The sequence below is a fragment of the Balaenoptera borealis genome, assembly GCF_965194805.1.
Source record: "Balaenoptera borealis genome assembly, chromosome: 20".
Lineage (NCBI taxonomy): Eukaryota > Metazoa > Chordata > Mammalia > Artiodactyla > Balaenopteridae > Balaenoptera > Balaenoptera borealis.
Window position 1 is genome coordinate 22,124,749 of NC_138879.1, and position 20,606 is coordinate 22,145,354.

The 20,606-nt window shown below is 34.7% G+C and overlaps 2 protein-coding genes across 11 annotated transcripts in view; one reads left to right on the forward strand and one right to left on the reverse strand.

The window, feature by feature from the left end:
- The window catches only part of GRN (granulin precursor), a 257,459-nt gene that overhangs the window by 101,098 nt on the left and 135,755 nt on the right, over positions 1-20,606 (forward strand). The gene's annotated exons all lie outside the window — the stretch shown is intronic.
- Positions 1-20,606, reverse strand: part of GPATCH8 (G-patch domain containing 8) — a 113,766-nt gene that overhangs the window by 63,428 nt on the left and 29,732 nt on the right. For 6 of the 10 annotated variants that reach the window (XM_082374368.1, XM_082374362.1, XM_082374366.1 and 3 more), the window contains 2 exons: positions 16,771-16,845; positions 8,654-8,726 (listed from right to left, as the gene is read on the reverse strand). In XM_082374368.1, the coding sequence (XP_082230494.1) occupies positions 8,654-8,726; positions 16,771-16,845 (148 nt within the window). Of the gene's footprint in view, positions 1-8,653; positions 8,727-10,819; positions 10,838-15,762; positions 15,798-16,770; positions 16,846-20,606 lie in introns of all 10 variants that reach the window. The other 4 variants (XM_082374369.1, XM_082374372.1, XM_082374370.1 and 1 more) reach the window with 3 other exon arrangements.

Consider the following 20,606-nt stretch of genomic DNA (forward strand, 5'->3'; position numbering starts at 1 on the left):
TTTATATTAACAATTAATTCCATTAAGATAGTCAGAGGTTGTATAGAATCTGTATCTTACTAAATTTGATACATGAATTATTAAAATTATTAAAATTATGCTTACCTTTGGCAATGTATAAAGACTGCATAGCTCATTTAGTTGGCAGGGAACAGAGGCCATTATAGCTACAGGTTCCTTCAGCTAGACCAGCAACAAGTATAACTAAGCCTTTCTGACAATCCATACTCTTTTGATTTGGGGGAACTACATGTCTGCTGTCCCCCTCAAACCTACTCTTATTTTCAGTTATCAGCTTTTTCTGAGAAGGGAAAAGATATAAATGTATTGGGTTGGCCAAAAAGTTCCTTGGCTGTTAAAGTAAAAATAAAAGACAAATTTTTCATTTTCACCAAGAACTATATTGAACAACGTATTCACCCTTTTGTTCCACTACCTTCTGCCATTTTCCAGGCAACTTCATAATTCCATCTTCCCAAAACTTTTTTTTTAAATTAATTAATTTTTTAAAAATTTTTGGCTGCATTGGGTCTCCACCACTGCGCACGGGCTCTCTCTAGCTGTGGCGAGCGGGGGGCCACTCCTCGTTGCGGTGCACGGGCTCTAGGCTTGCGGGCTTCAGCAGTTGTGGCTCACGGGCTCCAGAGCGCAGGCTCAGTAGCTGCGGCACACGGGCCCAGCCGCTCCACAGCACGTGGGATCTCCCCAGACCAGGGCCCGAACCCGTGTCCCCCGCACAGGCAGGCGGATTCCCAACCACTGCACCACCAGGGAAGCCCTTCCCAAAACTTTTTATCTTTTTGAGCAAAGAACCGTTCCAGGTGTCTTTTACAGTTTGCCAGGGAAATCAAATTTTTTCCATTAAGAGAATTTTGTAAAGACCAAAATAAATGGAAATCCGAAGGTGCTATGTCTGGTGAATACGGCGGGTGAATCAGAACTTCCCAGCCAAGCTGTAACAGTTTTTGCCTGGTCATGAAAGAAACACGCGGTCTTGTGTTATCCTGATGGAAGATTATGAGTCTTCTGTTGACCAATGCTGGACACTTTTCGTTGAGTGCTGCTTTCAGTTGGTTTAACTGGGAGCAGTAGTTGCTGGAATTAATTGTGTGGTTTTGCAGAAAGAGCTCATAACAGAGGACTCCCTTCCAATCCCACCATATACACAACATCACCTTCTCTGGATGAAGACCGGCCTTTGGTGTGGTTCGTGGTGGTTCATTTCCCTTGCCCCACGATCTCTTCCATTCCACATTATTGTACAGTATCCACTTTTCGTCGCCTGTCACAATGTTTTAAAAACGGTACATTTTCGTTACGTTTCAGTGGAGAATCGCATGTGGAAATATGGTCAATAACGTTTTTTTCGCTTAACTTATGTGGAACCCAAACATCAAAGCTATTAACATAACCAAGCTGCTGCAAATGATTTTCAATGCTTGATGTGGATATTTTGAGTATGTTGGCTATCTCCGGCATGGTATAATGTTGACTGTTCTCAATTAATGTCTCGATTTGATCGGTATCAACTTCAACTGGTCTACTCAACCGTGGAGCATCGTCCAGCGAGAAATCTCCAGCACAAAGCTTCGCAAACCACTTCTGACATGTTTGATCAGTCACAGCACCTTCTCCATACACTGCACAGATCTTTTTTTGTCTTTCAGTTGCATTTCTACTTTTCTTGAAATAATAAAGCATAATATGCCAAAAATGTCGCTTTTTTCCCATCTTCAATATTAAAACGGATACACAAACATTCACCAATTTTGATAAGTTTTTAAATGCACGTTGATATGACAGCTGTCACAATACAATCTAACAAAATTGTTTCGAATGAGGTTAAAGACAACTAAGCACTACTAGAGCCATCTTACAGAAAAAAAATGAACGAACATTTTGGCAAACCCAATAGAAACAGTGATTTCAAAGTTAGGCTTATATTCGAATGGCAGAGACTCAGTAGCTGTATGACCTTTCCAAAACTATTTCTTCAGTTATAAAATGAGCATACTAATATGTATTTCATTAAGTAGGCCATGCAGAATGTTTAGATTCTAGATGTGGCACATAATACATAGAGTTAGGTGCTATTTCCTTTTCCCAAAGAAAAACAAATTTCAAAGGGAAACTAAGGTAGAAGGACAACTCAGCTTTTACAAAGACCCTATCCAGAAAATTTATCTATGTCATCATAATATTAAAGGAAAGCTATTTTCTCCTCAGCCAAAGAATGACTTTTCTTAGGAAGTTAGGTTTTAAAGATCAACATTCTAATTTAACAATAAAGTCTAAATTGTAACACCACATATTTCTATTGTACTGCATTCAAATCTAGTTTTTCTTCAGTCATAAAATGTAGCAGAAGCACTGTTGGGGCTTAGCTAATGCAGGGTTTACCCAACTATATTAACCATTTGTTCGCTAACTGAAACTAGAGTGGGAGGAGGGACATGTGCATAAAATCAAAGAAACCAACTCTACTCTGCTTTGATTCTGCCTATTCTAAGTCTTTTTCAAAATAATTATTTTCTATATTTTTAATAGTAATACAAGTATATCATATCAAATTTTAAAAGAATACAGTAAAAAGCAACCCACTTTCCCTTCACAGTCTGCCTTAACAAAGATTTTTTTCTGCATAGTCAAGCAAATAAAAAATAAATATATAGGCATACCCCACAGAATGTACCCTTTTAATATTTCACAGTGAAATGCCTCAGTTCATCTTTCTTGACACAACATTTTCCAGCCAATGGTTTCATACAGTAAAATTTTTATCTTTCAATCTCAAAAATCTAATTCAACATTTTTAAGGAAAAGACAAGTGAGAAATCTGGAGATACATCCACATACAACTTGTAGGACTTTGGGAAAGCTGCTTAAGTATCAACAAAAGGTACGGACATGTTACTACATAGAAAGCAACTGTTAACAACCATAGTAATTATTTGGTAATCAGGAAGAAATGTTTAAGTATTTTATACCTTAATTTTTAAAAAAATTCATAAACAGCCAGCTATGTTTTAGAAATTGGTTAAGGGTTGGGTTGACGTGTAACCCATTTAAAATAATGGTAAATAGGTTCCCAAGTAGGGTTTTCATACAGAAGGTCTGATTTTCAGGAACAAACTAGTGATTTTTAAGCAGGAGGTATATATCTATCTGCCCACATATATATGTATATGATATATATCATTTAACACAAGTGGTAGTTTACTATAATACACACTGTTCTGCACCTTGCTTCTTTACTTAATGTATCTTGGAAATTGTTCTATACATATTGAGTACATACGAAACTAACTCAATCCTTTTAAAGCTGCATGGTTTCCCTTCACCCATTTTAGTATCCTATTTCTTCAAATCTAAAATGCCATTAGGGCTCCCCTGGTGGCGCAGTCGTTAAGAATCCACCTACCAGTGCAGGGGACATGGGTTCGAGCCCTGGTCTGGGAAGATCCCACATGCTGCTGAGCAACTGGACCCGTGTGCCACAACTACTGAGCCTGTGTTCTAGAGCCCACGAGCCACAACTACTGAAGCCCATGTGCCTAGAGCCCATGCTCCGCAACAAGAGAAGCCACCGCGATGAGAAGCCTGCGCACCGCAACAAAGAATAGCCCCCCACTTGCCACAATTAGAGAAAGCCCGCGCGCAGCAGTGAAGACCCAATGCAGCCAAAAATAAATAAATTAAATTAATTAATTAAAAAAATTTAAATGCCATTAACTGTAAAACAGCTTTATGTGCCACTAAGAAAGAAATTTAAAAAGCTGCCAATTATAACTATAATGCCATTAATAAGGTGTATCTGATTTTACCTTTATTAAAATATGAAAAACTGTCTTAGAATCAAGGAAATATGGTAGACTATTTCCAATCTATCGCAGTGATATAATTAATAACTTCAATCATACATTATTTTGTGCATTTCATGAATAAGTTAAAGATAGATAGATAGAAACAGAATTACTGGATCTAAGGATACATGTATTTTAATCTTTAAGTAATTCAAATTGTCCTCCACAGTGGTTTTATCAGTTTATAGTTTCACTGGCTATAATGTAAGAACCTTTTCTCCAAAATCTGACCAGGCTAATCTTTCTTTTAAGCCTTTTCCAAGCCAACAAGTGAAAAATGATATCTCATAGTTTAATATGCATTATCTCTAATATGAAAAGGATTGAGAATATTTTCAAACACCTAAAGGTCATTTGCATTACTTTTCTGTAAACAGTGCTCATATCGTTTCTCCCTTTCTATTTAGGTTATAAGTCTTTTACAAACTGATGATAAATACATAAGGAAATCTGTCCTTTGTCTGTAATGAAATATTACAGATACTTCTCCCAGTTTGTTTTTTTCTTGTTGTTCTGTTTTTTTACTTTATTTATGATGAAATACAGTCAAATTTATCCTTTTTTTAATGTCTTCTGGGTTTGGAGTTGAACTTAGAAAAGTTTTCCTCATTCTAAGATTATTTTTAAAATAATAATTATCCCATTGTTCATCTTAATGATTTCATTTTTTACATTTAAATATTTTATTCATCTGGAATATACTTTTGGGTAAGGTATGACAGTGGGGATCCAACTCCTTTTTTCTGGGTTGCTATCCAGTTGTCCCAACACCATTGCTCAGTGACTGACGCTCTTTTAGATGTTCTAACTAAGAGCTCAGAATTACTGAAACAAACACCAAAATTAGGGGCTTAGGACCCTAAAACATATACAGCATTAAAAGCACAGATCTGGGAGTCAGATATCTAGCATATCATATTAAGCTACTACTGTTACGAATTCTGGGAAATAGAGAGTAGCAAGATAGAGGCTTCTCTATTTATGATTTTTATTATATTTAGGTTTTTGATGACCTAAAGATGGATTATCTCAAATTCAGTTAAAATATCTAAATATACACTATACATCAGAGGTGTTAATAACAAGTAGCATTTATATAGTGTTTTACAGTTTGTATAAAGTGACTTCACTTAGGTTAATTTACTTTATCCTCATAATCACTCTGTGAGAATAGAGGCAGAGATTTTAATCCCCATTTATTGCTGAGAAAAATAATTCAGTTATGGCAACTTGTCCCTTAAAGTAAGTGGCAGAGCCAAACTCTAACCTAAATCTTATGTTTCCAAATGCTGCTCACACTGCCTCATACCCTACACCAAGTACTTTTAAACAAAAATAAAAGAGAATCCCTACTCTCAAGGAACCTGAAGCACTTTGTCAATTAAATATTCAATTGATCACATACTAAAAAATATAAAACATGGCCCCTGGCCTTAAAAAACCTTCAAAGGTGTACAGTAAGTTTAAAAAGCAAGACTTGGGGGACTGGAAAATAAGCCTGAAGAGCAGGAATGATGTCTTATCTACTATGCCCATGGCTTATGCTATTTACAACTGGTATAACCAGAATACATTATTAGCTCAGTAAATGTTGGTTGTCTGTGACTGACTGAACCCTCTAGACAGCGTGAAATATGAAATAATACCACATCTCATTCATTTTTCTCAGGTGCTGAACTTTTCTTTGTGACCAACAAATCAGCCAAATCGTCAAACGGCTTAGAAAATATAACAAAGGAAGTTCAGGCACCACTTCCGGGCTACACCTACTTACCTATTTCATAGCAAAATAAAGATTCTGAGCTACAGTCCATTCCATTTCAAAGCTGCCGGAAGGTTATAAAACAATTTCAAGAACCAAATCCAGCTCAACAGCCACAAAATACAACTATCATTTGCTGTTGCTTTATTCCAAATTAAACACATCCTCTGCTTCTATAATAAAAAATTGTCTATAACATTTCTCATCAACAGGCCTTTCTTTATGTTGTTTCCTTCAGACATCTTGTCAACATATCTTTTCTACAGGTCTTTTATTTTTTTAACACTAATAATCACTTACCAGCCACACACAAAAGTTCCTATTTTTTTTAAACTTTTGAAATATTTTAATAAATACTAGGGGAGAACAAAAAGTGAATAATAAGGGAAATTCAACTACAAAATTAAACCCACTTTACAAAGTTTAATTTTCTATCGTACCACAGATAATTTTGCTTCAGAGTTGGCATACCCTATTCTCCAACCTATCCACTGACAAGTTATATACACTGTAGCCCCAGGGACTGGCACTCTTTGTGAAAGTCTTGCATGGGTTGAAATAATTTTTAAACGTTAACAAAAAAATCCTAAAAAGATCAGGTTTAAATTTAGTGGATGGCTGCATGTTAAAAATGTTAGAGCCTTAAAATCAAATAAAAGGAACTAAAGGTTGACAATAAACGAGTAAATGCAAAGAACTTACAAAGCCATGAGCCTAGAAATTATTTGCAGTGACTGGTCTATACAATAGCAAGGAGGCATGATTTTCAGTGGAGCAACAGGGCTTTCTTCAGTGGTTATTTATAGAAAAGGTTTGGTACAATGAAAAAAATCAGTCATGAATTACCTCAATATACCATAAATGTGGCTATATTCTAGGTCAAATCATGTGGGTATTACAGAAAGAGCTATGTAAGAGAAACCAGCACAATGCCTGCACAATGTTGAATGTGACACTAAAAAAGAAAAGAGCCATTTACAAGACAATTAAAGTCACCCCTTAATATTGGCAATAGAATAAGGTCCCATTCTTTTTGAAGGGTAAAGACTGTACTAGCCATTCAAGGCAGATGGGCTTTTGCACAACAATGTGAATTTAGTAAACACTACTGAACTGTACACTTAAAAATGGTTAAGATGGCAATTTTATGTTATGTGGGTTTTGCCACAATTAAAAAGGAAAAAAAAAAAAGATGGGCTTCAAATTTCCCTGTTATTTTAAATAAATAATGGATTTATGAGTTATTAAGTGCTTATTACATGCCTATCACCATAGAGATGCAGGTGAAATATGGATAAAACTTAATTTCTCTCTTCAAGGAGCTCAAAGTTTAAAGAGAACCGAATTCAAAACTGTTCTTAAAATGAAGCAATAATAATAATTTTCCATCACCCAAAAATAGGTGAGTATCCATTTACCTCACCTTTATTAAACTCACTGTCTGTATGTCTCTCACTCTCTTTCCCTCTGCAGGTTCTAGTTGTACCTTAAAGTCTCTGATGCTTACAATGAAAAATTCTAGGATTCAAACAGATTTGCTAGCCCCTATGAAATGCCCCCCAGTTCTACTCCCTTGTGTGCCTGAACAAAGAGAGTAACAATCAGCAATGCTCCTGGGAATCTCTGAATAGGAAGAGAGGTTTCAAATAGTAGGGAAAGATCAAATCCAATCTTCAGACCTTATTCTGAACTATCGCCTCCATTCAATTCAACCCAACACCTAACTATGCAAACCACCGGGACTAATCCTATCAAGAAGTCATTTCTACTTTAGTCCTGATTACCCTTTCTCTCTTCTGGACTCTTAGAACATCTATGGTCTATGCCATACTAATTGCTCTCAACTGTAGAGTATTCTTTATATTGTGTGCAATAAGTTCTTGTGTCACTGGAAAACAAGTGTAAGGGTGATCAAATCTTTCTATCTGCCCAAAAGAATAGGTGAATGTTTAGTAATAAATATTAATTTGAAATATATTTTTTGAGCATTTCCTTTGTGTTACCACTGAATAGAATTTGTGGATGTAAAATATAAAAAGCAAAGGTTTTAAAGACTGAAACATCCTGCTTCATGCCCTGTCCTCTTGTGTCCCTTAATATACACATTTGAACTGATCAGACTTCCCATTCAAATTGTGGAAATTCATTTCCCAAATTCAAAGAATTAGTCAATAGTAGCGCCCCTCTCCCCAAAGATCCCTTTATACAACAAGACCCTCCATGACCAGAAGCAGAAGTGCAATGATTTCCATCATTTCTGAGGTAGTGTTCACATCTGCAAAGAACAAACAGTAGCCCTTGAATATGAGGGAGCTAAAAAGTGAATGGAGTTGGTTGGTTGGTTTCCAACTAGCAAGAACTCAGAAGCAGAAATGTTAGTATTTTGTTATCCAAATGATTAGTATAGTTAAAAGAAAAAATAAATGCAATGGAAACTTTAAGCCATACATTTCCCAGAGACTGATCTAAACTTGAGAAATGGCCTCTCAGAGAACCCTAAGAAGCCTCTGCTTCCATCTTATGTTTCATATAGGTTAATTTTTCTCTTTACTACTACATGGATTCTGATTACAGAAAAAGAACCAGGGCAATCACCAGCTTCAGGGAGAATTTGGGAGGGCAAAAATTAAACTCTGCTGTTGAATGGTTTTCTTTATAATACTGAAGCCACAATACAACATCACTAAATAATACAAAGAAAGCACACTCCAATACTATGTACTTCATTTACTTCACCCACCCATCACCTCCACCAAAAGAAACTTAAAACAGGTTGAGCCACACACAGTATGTCTGATCTGAAAGTATTCGTGACACAGCAGCTTACTCTTGCAAATTATTAGCTTAATAGTGATTTAAAATATAGTCATAGGAAAAATAGACTATTCTAGGGAGTAAAAGGCAAGTGGGAAAACCCAAACACTTTTTAAAGAAAGACAACAAATATACTCAGGCATAAGATCTGCCATCAGAAACATTTTCTTTTTCTTTCTTTTTTTTTTTTTTTTGGTATATTTAAAAAACTTACCCTGAAGAGATTTTCCCAATCCCTGGCCCAGCTTCCACCCATGTTTCTGGAGTAAGCGATGTCCAATATTATCCTGACAGACAGAACAGAGAGACAAACCAAAAATATTCCAATAATATATTCTTCCCTTCCTAGTGATATTTAAACAGGTGATGAACAAGAGATAATTCTACATATATGCATGCAAAAAGGTGCTAATAATAGGGTAAATGTGCCCAATAAAGGGGGCATTAATGTAAAAAGAAATACTGGCTAGTATTTTATATGGGAAGAACATACAGGGTAAGGGTCCTTTCTGATGGTGTGCTGGGCAACTTTTGTACATAACACTTTTAAAAGGAGAAAAAAGGGAAGGGGAAAAGGGGAAGAATACACTTATGAAGTTTAACACTAACATTAAAAAGCATAAAATCAAGGTACTTATACAATCATATCCACCACCTAGACAGCACCACTTTATAAGTTTTTTAAAGAAAATCTACATTGTGTTTAGTTATTCTGCTTATGTGTCAGGCTTTCATGATACAAAGTAAGTTGTAAGTGTAAGACTGCCCCACCACTAGAAATGAAAACACAATCAGAGCAAAATCCAGGCTAGACTTGATTGGTTTTTTTAATATATATATAAAAATATAAATATTTAATTAGCATGCAGCCAATATTAAACTGAAAAAAGTGAGGTTAGTAAAATAAGAAATTAAATTGATTAAACAGAAAAATAAAATGAGCTCAAGCACAGACTGAGTGATGCATTTCAACATGTAATCTAACAAAAATACTAAAATGTTAGAATGAAACAGGCCTAGCAGTAAGTTAACAGTAAAGAACCATTAGTGCATGTAGGGGAAAAAAACCAATATACATAATGTCTCATCTTCCTAGGAGCACAGTGGAAAAGATCTTTCAATGTAAACCACATGAAAAGACACCAGAAACAACAATTAAATGTCAGCTTTTGTGTAAGGGTTCAAGATCTTAGAAAACTCTGCAGACCTTTGTCCAATTCTTTGCTTTTTACAAATACTGCGAAGTACAGAGACAAAGCCAAAATAACCATTAACTGTATCAGATAAAATGATGCTACTCATCCAAAAGAAAACATTTAAAAATTTTAAACACGAAGTGTTCTGTATGCATTAAAATGTAATTTATAATATTAATTGGGTATCACCATTTGAAAATAATCTCATATTTCCTGAAATCAAATTATGAAGTCAACTAAACCAATTAGTCTCTGAATTAGAATCAAATCTCATATTAAATTGCTTTTTATCTTCCAGCTCCATATTCAACGGTAAAATGCTCTTCGGAGTTACAAAGGAAAGAAAAAAATTATTTCACTATTATATTCTCTGATAGTAAGTTACAAAAGGAAGATTAAGCCTCCCCAATGCTCTGTTTAAAAATTTAAAAAAAGGTCAACTTCCTTCTATGAGTTTATGACAGGATGCCAACTGGAAAACTGGGCTGAATTTCATTGATCAGAGGAACAAAGATCAGGATACTTAAAAAAAAAAAACAAAAATGTGGCAAATGATAATGAGAAGTCTGTTTCTAAAACAAAACATGCAATTGTTTTAAACGTATATGTACAAAATCATTACTGTGCACAAAAGGTCACTAGAGATTATTTTTTGCTAGCAACTGAGAGAATGAGAAAATGCTACGGCTATGTGTAATCCCAGTACAGAATGCCTAACTATTTATACATAACTTTATTGTTAAAAAATTTTTTTGTAAGTCTTAATACAAGTAATGTTAGCAGAAAAGGAAGATAAAGAGGCCTTTATAATACTACTGTGGAAATAAACTTACCTGTACATAAAATCATTGTTTTACATTGTAACTCCTACAACTGAATTAACTATGGGAAGGACAAGGATAGCAGAATGACTCTAAGATTATGTAGCTGACTGAAGTATTGTTTAATTTTTTAACAGACTAATTTTGTACCTATACTTGGCACAGATTTACGGTATTAAACCATGCTGACAAAAATTGTTGTCCCTTTTTTTAATTTAAGAAAACTCAATCTTTTGGCTAAGTGGAGATGAGACATTATGCTGACTGTGTTATATTATGAATGCACTAAAATAAACAGACAGATGAAGCAGTATGCTATTTCCAAAAGCAGTGCAAGTGGAGTGAAAGCATTTCCATACGAACCTGGCTTTAAAAACTGGGCTGTCAAAAGAACAGTTAAATGTAACACAAAGTAAGAAACTGTCCAATCACTAACGGTCGTTTTTTTTTTTTTTTGTCTTGTTTTCAATTCACTGCTTGCAATTAATGTATTTATTAAAGAAGAGTGAAAGCATAAGTAAATTTACGAGTCAAGACCAGCTGAGAGATTCAAGAGCAGCGTGTTGTGACTGACAACAGTGAAAGGAAAAGCAAATGTTAAAGGGAGAAGGAGGAAAAAGAAAAATTTAGGGTTATACACATTAGCACCACTTTTACAAAACCACTCAAGATGGCTGTCACCTTCTCAAAAAAACTATTGATACAAAATGGCAGTGGCATTTCTCTTCTAAAACTTTAGGTGAAAACTGTTCTTTAATTAAATCTACTTCCCCAAGTATGCACAGGGAATGAACTGTCAGGGGTTATATTAAAATTATTAACATGCCACTCTGTGTCCTTGCAGTTATAACAAACGCAAAAAAAATAATAGGCGTATCTCCCAGAAAGTCTTCCCCTCTCCAACCTCCTAGATTAAGTGAATGACTAATACAGAAAATCTAAACCTTTCCTATCATTTCAGCCTATCTGCTTTTGGAGGAAAAAAGGCAGTTCTGTGACTCTGCAGAAACGACTAGTATTCATTATGGTCCCTTTTCTTACCAAAAAAAGAAAAAAAGTTTTATAAACACTAGTCAGAACTCCAACAGGCTTAAGGATGATGGGTAACACAAGAAAGGCACACCAAAATACCTTATAACAAAGTAGAACAAAGCAGACTTGTCTAATCTGAAGTGATCAAAATGTTCATTGAACTTTCACTGTGAAAGAGCAAGGGATTCAATGGCCAGCCTGTGAAAATCATTAATCTACTCTCTCTGGTTAGGTTGCCAATTATTCCCGTGAATGTTATTTATAACAGTAAACTGCAGTAAATAATTTGTAGCCCAAACAGGTAATCTAGACATAACATGGGCAATGAGTACTATTTAACTTCTGAAATAGTAACAATTTACTATTTTGGTCACTATAATAGTGACTAAAAAAACTTTCAGTTTTTTATTTTTAAATAAAATATATAATTTGCAATTTAGTTATAATCTCATAGAAGCAAAAGTAAATAATAGATTTTATTTTTTCTTTTTTAACACAGCCTGGTTTGTGACTAACAAAGGGGCATGTACAGTGACAGGCTGTTTATAATTTAAATGCACATGGAAGAAATGCAGGGAAATATACAATTAATAAAGCAACTGAACTTTGCCCAAGGGAAGTAGGCAAAAAGCTGGTTTTCCACATGATTCATAGAGCTCCCGCAACCTATTTGTTTTTTTGTTTCAGGCCGTGTGGCGCAGCCTGTGGGATCTTAGTTCCCCGACCAGGGATTGAACCCAGGCCCTCGGCAGTGAAAGTGCAGAGTCCTAATCACTGGACCGCCAGAGAATTCCTCCCACAACCTATTTGTTAGTCTCTGTGCTTGAGACTCCAAAAATGGTGGCAGTGCAGCATTTTCTTTGGTTAGGCATGAAGTTTTTCTTAATTTTGGTTAAACTATAAAGCTGACCTAAAAACTCAAACTTTTTTCACCTAGATTACCTAAATTGGCCTTTACATTTTTTTGTATTTCTAAACTTAAATGTAAATTAAAGTGCCATATTTTAACCCTTTGTTCCTCTATATTATATGTGTGAGAAAGAACATAATTTTTAAATGGGAACATCATTGATAGCAAGAAATGTGTATTATAAACAACTACCAATATGCTGAAAACACAATATCAGCCCAAAAACAAAAACAAAAACAAAAAACCAACTCATTATTGTTTCATCCATTCCTCGACATTTTTATTAATTAAATACCAAGTAGAAAACTTTCCCAGGAACTTTGCTCCATGAAGCTGTACACCACCAGAGTAACAATGATCATTTTGGCAACAGCACCACCAATCTGTATAATGGGAGCCTGCCAAAATACAGATTAAAATTTACTTCACCGTGTGGGGCTGATTCCACGTTTTTAATAGCAGAAAATAGAATATCATGTCTCAAGAGAAAACTATACTACAATTATGTCAGTGACTAGATGAATACTAATTCCACACCGAATTTTCTTTTAGTTGACAGCCACATTCAATTTACACCATTTAGCTCATTTTCAACAGTGACAAAAATGGCAAGTCTCTTGAGTGGATTGTAAGCTTTGCTGATTGTGTATTAAAGACTCTATAAGCAAAAACCAAGTGCTACTAGGTGAACCCATGCAAACAAGTTGTAAAAATTCCCAAAACAAAAAAATCTATAGCTCACTACAGATGACACAATGAAGACTAGAGAGAAAAGCCATATAGTAATGCTACACCATTCAGCTCCAAGAAGCACATTATTTATAGTGCAGTCCACATATGGTCACTGCTAAATGTCAAATCAGCAGTCTTACGGAGTTACAGTTTGGAACTAGTGGAGTCCACAGATCTAAACAGATATGCAACATGACAAAATCCACTTATACATATACTTCTAAATCCCTAGATATGCAAAGGAAACATCAGCAACTGGAATTTGAAAACTTAACATTAATTTTTAAAACCTGCTCGGTCAACCTGACAACTATACAGACAGAATTTTAATCAGTCAGGTAGAACAAAGACCAACTAATGGCTGATGGGTAGTTTTACTTCCAGCTGCAACAATGACAACATATTTTAAGTCTATGGTGCAGGCATTTTAACTTTTGTATAGCTTATAATCACTCTCCCATCTGATTTCTCATCTTCTTTCTATGATAAAGATCATAAAGGACCATATATCCTAAATCACATCAACCAATTCTTGGATCTATGGTGGAATCCTAGACTGGGCTATGGTTTTAGATTAAGTTTTATTTGTTTTCTAAATATTTTATCTTTAAGTATATAGAGGTTATAATTAGAGCTGGGACCTAAAAATCTCATAAAGCAATAACTTAAAATATAAGTTCTAAAAGTTTTTTGTAATGAGGGTAAAATATTAATACTTTCTACTTTCCTTTAATTCAGATAATCATGTTGTCTGGCAATTCTTTAAAAATTTTCTTAGAACAGTGTTTTATTCTTGACCAGAAATTTCCCTGAAAGATATCTGGTTGGCTGAAGTAAAGAAGGGAAAATAAAACTTTATAACAAAGATTATGAAATACTTTACAAATGCTGGATTTTGATGTGTTTTAAACATTTCCTGATTGAAACTGAAACACCTATATCATCTAAGGAACAAAGTTAAGCTTCAGAAGTTTACCAAAAGCATAATGCATTATCACATCTTTGTATCTCATTTCCCATCTTGCCGGTTCGCAACAAATTTACCCTATTACAAAACAAAAGGACCTTAATCCTATACTCACAATAACCCTTCACAAGGGCATATTCTTGGCACAAACCTGTGCAGAGACTTCCTCGGTTACCAGCTGCTGCAGATTACCTTTGTTAGAAAAAAAAATGACTAGACCTTTAGCTCCTGCAATGATCTGTAGACTCCCAAAGCTGCATATTTCCAGCCACTTTTGAGTTGCATGCTGTAGCAAAACAGTCAGCACCTCTCAATAGATATTGCTGCAGAGAAAGATTTTAATTCAGCAGAGACTCTTTCTGTGTGTTAGAAGCAACGCCATTTCCCCCTAAGAACAAGATAGCTCAACAGCTCAACAAGATAGCCAGCCAGCCAGACATATAACTAATATACACTTACTTGGTGAGCATTCCTAAGGTGATAGGGCACTTGGGGTTACTACACTATCTATTTTGATGCCAATCATTTTAGGACTTTCTTTTAAAACTTTAAATTTATCCCCAAATGATTTGGTAACAGAAATAAAATCCCTCTCTTTTTGTCCCACTTCTATCTAACACCATGTCGGCTATGAAGCTCCTCCCCGCTACTACCTAAACTACCACATCACAATAAAGCATATTTTAATGTGTTTTGGGAGTAAATTTTTATTGTAAGTATAATTTATTAATATACATCTCTGAACATATAATTATTCATAAAAAAATAAATATCCAGTCTGAGTACTATATACCATTTGCTATTTTTAGTGGAGAAGATAATAACCATTTAATAAATAAGGCATATATCAATTCCACTCCTACTTGTTGAGATTACTCAGTCGGACTGAATTCTGATAGTGTTCTCCCTATGACATGTGCTGGAAAAATTCCTGGACAGTGTGAGAGGAAAAAGAGCACTAGTCCCACATGCCAAAGGAATGACTTTTCCAAAAATCTTTAAATGTAGCCCTAAAAGAAGGCTTTAAAAACGTTAAATATCATTTAATTTACTGCTTTTAAAAAAACTTGCTTGAGTATAATAATAATGACTACTAGGCTGCAAACTCAGTCTAGCTAAATTTCCTGCTACTGTTGAGTCAGAGTACCCACAGAATTATAGCTTGTATAATATTGACCAACCATGTACCTTGTAGAATATGATACTTGGGCCTTTCTTCTGACAGCTATCTGTTCTTAAACTTTGACCCAAAGAAACATTTAAATAAAATGGAAAAATTAAATTATTTTTCAAGTACAAGGTATTGACCTAGCTAGCCTACAGATTTTATGGTAAAACTCTACCTTGTGATAATTCCCAAGATGATACAGAACAAGGCAACAACCTCTGTGATTTTTAACTTAGCAAAGTGGGCTTGGCATTTTATCCTTAAGTCAAAACAAGACTGGGCTTTCAGCACATCAGGTGTGAATTCTCCCTCTGCAGCATTATCACATGCGTCATCAATTACTGCCATGCCTAAGTCTAGCATCATGCCAGCACATTAAGACAGAGGTACTATATGCAGTGTTCACTGGACCAGAAGAACAGAAATAAGAAGGGGAGGTGGGGGAGAAAGAAACCCTAGAGAAGAAATTAAAAAAAGGCAGACCGTGCAATACAAACCAGATCATGGCTGCTTAGCTAATATGGGCCAACTGCTGTGGAAGAAAAATGTCGAACACCCCAAGTTGTGTAAATTTCTGTAAACATCTAAACACACACACAAACACACACAACACCAACCTAATTAGGAACATAAATATATGTGGATCCTTTACTATGGTACAGTTATGAAAATAAAAGCTAAAGTTAAAATATCTGCTCTCTAAATTGCCTTATTTTCCTGAGGGAGGAGAAGCTAGTGTTTCTTAAAGGGAGAAGGGGGAAGTCTTGACTGCTATAGAGATTCTCTCTTTGATGATTTTTCATTCAAGTTAACCAATAACTTCCTGAAACCCTTATTAAATACGTACACTTAAGCGCAAATATTAAATACTGACAATACTGACAAGTTTAGACATTTTAACAATGGGCTGTGTAATCTGAAAATAAAGGGCTTTTCAAAATAAAAATAATGTTCAAAAATTAAGAGTCAGGAAAATAAATCTCCTTGTTCTGTTGCTTCGCGCATCAATATTTAAAATTAAGTTGTGTGAAAAGATACAACCAACTTTTGACAAAAACCAGACATCTCAAGCCACAGAAACCAAAATTACCATGTTTCACAAGAGTCTGGTAAATAAAACATATTAGTCCTTAACTGTTCCTAATGGAACATTTCACACATGATTGTGTTGCCCAGGAAAGGTGAAGCTTTTTAAAGGATCAAAATACATTTTACTCCTTTATTCAATTTACAAAAACACTAAACTTCAACTTGCTATCTTTAACAGGATATCAGTATGGGCCAAAAATGATATTTTTCCATCGAAATTCTAAATTGTTTCTAGATTTTTCACTGATTTCCCAACATATTAAATATTAGATTACAACCCAAACTCTACTTGATTACTGTAGGGCATGCAAGACCTCTAAACTGTACTATAAGTTATTAATAAGTTTAACTTCATTCACATCAAGTGTCACACGAACACTACCTATCTGTGACCCAAAATTAAGCACTGATCTTACCGATTCTATAGGCTTGTCAAGTGACGCTTGTTCAATTTCCAAATGTCCTTCTTCATACTGATCAAAGTGATTACCCTGAAAAAACAAGACTACAGTTATTTTTTCCGAAAGCATAAATGCCAAAATTATTAGTAAAACTAATCAAACTAGGGGTTATTTTAACTTTTCATTCTTTTTCCATAAACAATCAAACTATGCCACAAATTCAGACTTTCTTAAATTTATAAAAACAATCAGAAGTCTAGATCTAGTAATGTGAACTCGTCTTCCTATGATGAACATTGAAATTGCTAACTAAAACATCAACCATTTGGGCTATCAACTCTTTCGTAGACTGACTATTAGGAAGACTGCAGAATCTTAAAAACAAAGGGCTGTATTGTGTTTTACTTTTCCTAAACAATCTTGTGCTACAGAAGATAAACCCTAACAGTAGAATGCAAATAAAATCTGTATTACAATACTGTTCAATGTTGACAACATTGCTTTTAACTAAAACTGCTAAAACATTCAACTTTAAATCATCAAGTTCTAACTCCAAAGTTTCAAGGAATTCAGAAACACAATCTCTTGACACAGTATCCCAAAGACAGCTATTCCTCTAATGATCTGCCAAAAGAGATAAGCATGCCTGTATAATGCCATATTTGACCACAATCAAGCAAGCTGTCACTGCAACCAGAATAAGTCAAAACAGCTCAATTGAGGACAGGTGCAGACAACTAGGAAATTCTCTCTAATCCTGGTTTTCTCTGCTCCATGAGAAAGGAAGAGCCCATAATTTGGCTTTAAATCAGAGTATCAATTTTCCGGTTTCCTTCGTGTTACAAAGTAGAGGGCGTGAGGATTTGTGAGTTCTGAACTGACCTAAGTCAAAAGACTAAAGACTTCAGTCTAGCCTAAATTTAATTCAAGTGTGGAGTGGTATGACAACTTGAATGTTAACCTAACCAAAAATAACTTTGCTTTTTCAAAGTAAAATTTCAATTGAAAGAATAAAGCTTAATGATAGCAAGCTCTAACATACAGTTTGCCACACCGTATCATAAACATTAGGTTACTTGTTTCCCTCACCAGAATGTGAAGTCCCTAAGGACAAGAAAGGTGGTCTTGTAGTGAAGAAAAAGTTCTGCAACTAGACAGTGGTGATAATGGTCGTACAACATTGTTAATGTATTTAATGCCACTGAACTGTGCACTTTATTAAAATGAAAATTTTTATGTTATGTGTATTTTACCACATTAAAAATAATAAAACTGTGTGGTAGAGTCTATTCAAAAAAAGAAAGGAATAATAGGACAGGAGTGGGGTTTCCAAAGACAAAAAGCTAATCTTAAAAATGGAATAGGATTTAAGAGCAGGTATCCCTTCCAAGAATGAGAAAGAGCAGGTATCCCTTCCAAGAATGAGAAAAAGCAATCATCAACAAATACTAAAATGTGAAAAAATAGCTATCAATCTTGAAAGTCTGTCTTAATCTTCAATATTTTGTCCAACGATCTCTTTAAAATAACACCTGCCTCTTGGCATTTTAACTGCTATTCCAACATTTAAAGGTTTAACAGTTACTTAAAAGGTATTAATTGCAAAGTACAGCTAAATTCCTAAATAATAAACATCCAGATAATTAGATTAACTCAAACCTCACAGTATTATAGAACACCAATGTCCAGCCAAATCTCATAATTCTCTTTCATTCTATGGCTTGATATGATCTAATTATAAAAGAATAATCTCAAACTGCCAACAATAATTGGGTACTATTTTTAAAATAATTAAATCTTTAAAGTATTTAACTTAGGACAACCGTGTTTCAAATCAAAAGAGAACTGCTCCCAAATTTATCACTATCAAAAATGATATAATAAAAGCACAAACACTTAGATATTATTAGTGAACTACCAAGTAATTCTACAAAAAAGAAAATGGCATCTGGGAAAACCCATTCCAGTTCATCCTTAGTACACGAGAAATAACTCGAGTTTTTCCAAACAGATCACGAATCATTAGCAAAATCTTCTTTTTTTCGGTGGCCGAACCGCACGGGATGTGGGATCTTAGTTCCCCGACCAGGGATTGAACCCGGGGCGGCAGTGAAAGCACGAAGTCTTAAGCACTGGACCGCCAGAGAATTCCCTACAAATTACTGTCCATAAATACGAGATTCTAAACACAGCTAAGTTTTCAAATCATTCTGCATCTATCTACACAATACAAAAGAGCATTAATAATACAGTTTGAGTCCAGAAAAAGACCCATACATTTATGTTTTTTTGAAGTACAGTTGATGTACAATATTTATGATTAATTGATCTTCGACAAAGGTTCAAAAACAGAGAAATAAGTATTTACAATATATGGTGCTAGAACTAGGTACTCATATGCAAAAAAATGAGCCTCAATCCATACCGCACACCATAATAAAAATATAACTAAAAATGTATCACAGACCTAAATGTAAAACCTAAAATTATACAATTTCTAGAAGAAATATACAGGAGAAAATCTTGGTGACCTTGGGCGAGACAAAGATTTCTTAAGATACAACCCCAAAAAAGCACAATCTATAAATGAAAAAATTGAAAACCTGGACTGGGAGAAAATATTCACAAATCTCAAAAGACCTGTATCCAAAATACATAAAGAACTCTCAAAACACAGTAATAAGAAAACTCAGTTTTACAGTAGGCAAAGATTTAAACAGACATTTCACCAAAGAATATATATAGATGACAAGCACTCAACATCATTAATCATTAGGGGAATACAAACTAAAATCACAAGGTGATACCACTATGCACCTATTAAAATAGCTTAAAAAAAAAACCAACAATATCAAGTGCTGATGAAATTGCACAGAAACTCTCATAGATTGCTGGTGGGAATGTAAAATGGTACAGCCACTTTAGAAAACAGTTTGGCAGTTTCTTATAAACTTAAACATACACTTACCAAATAACCCACCAATACTGTCCCTAGGTATTTACACAAGTGAAAGGAAAAACCAACGTTCACACAAAACCTGCCTGTGAATGTCTGGAAACTACTTAAATGTCCCTCAACTGGGAAATGGATTTAAAAACTATGGTTCACCCGTACAATGGACTATTTTTCAGCAATATAAAGGAACAAACTACTCATATAAGCAACAACATGTATGAATTTCAAACACATTAGGCTAAGTGAAAGAAACCATACTGAAGAAGTTGTGTCATTCTGTTTATATAGCATGTGGAAAAAGCAAAATTAGAGAAAAGAAAACTGGTGGTTGACAGGGGCTGTAGACTGACTGTGGTGGTGGCTACACTGTGATACATTTTTAAAAAATATTTATTTATTTATTTAGCTATTTATTTATTTATTTTGGCTGCGCCAGGTCTTAGTTGCCGCACGGGACTTCTTAGATGCGGCATATGAACTCTTAGTTGCGGCATGCATGTGGGATCTAGTTCCCCAACCAGGGATTGAACCTGGGCCCCCTGCATTGGAAGGTGAAGTCTTACCCACTGGACCACAAGGGAAGTCCCCTGTGATACATTTTGTTAAAACACAAACTATACACATTTAAAATGGGTAAATTTCACCTATAATGGAAAAGAATCTGAAAAAGAATATTTATATGTATAACTGAATCACTTTGCTGTACACCTGAAACTAACAACACTGTAAATTAACTATTCTTCCATTTTAAATAAATAAATAAATAAATAAATAAATAAAATGGGTGAATTTCACTATATCATAATTATACTTTCATTTTTTTAAAAAACTGAAAAAGGGTGGGAAAAGCCAGTATTTCTACATTTCCACCCTTTAAAAAAATATTTTTTAAGCA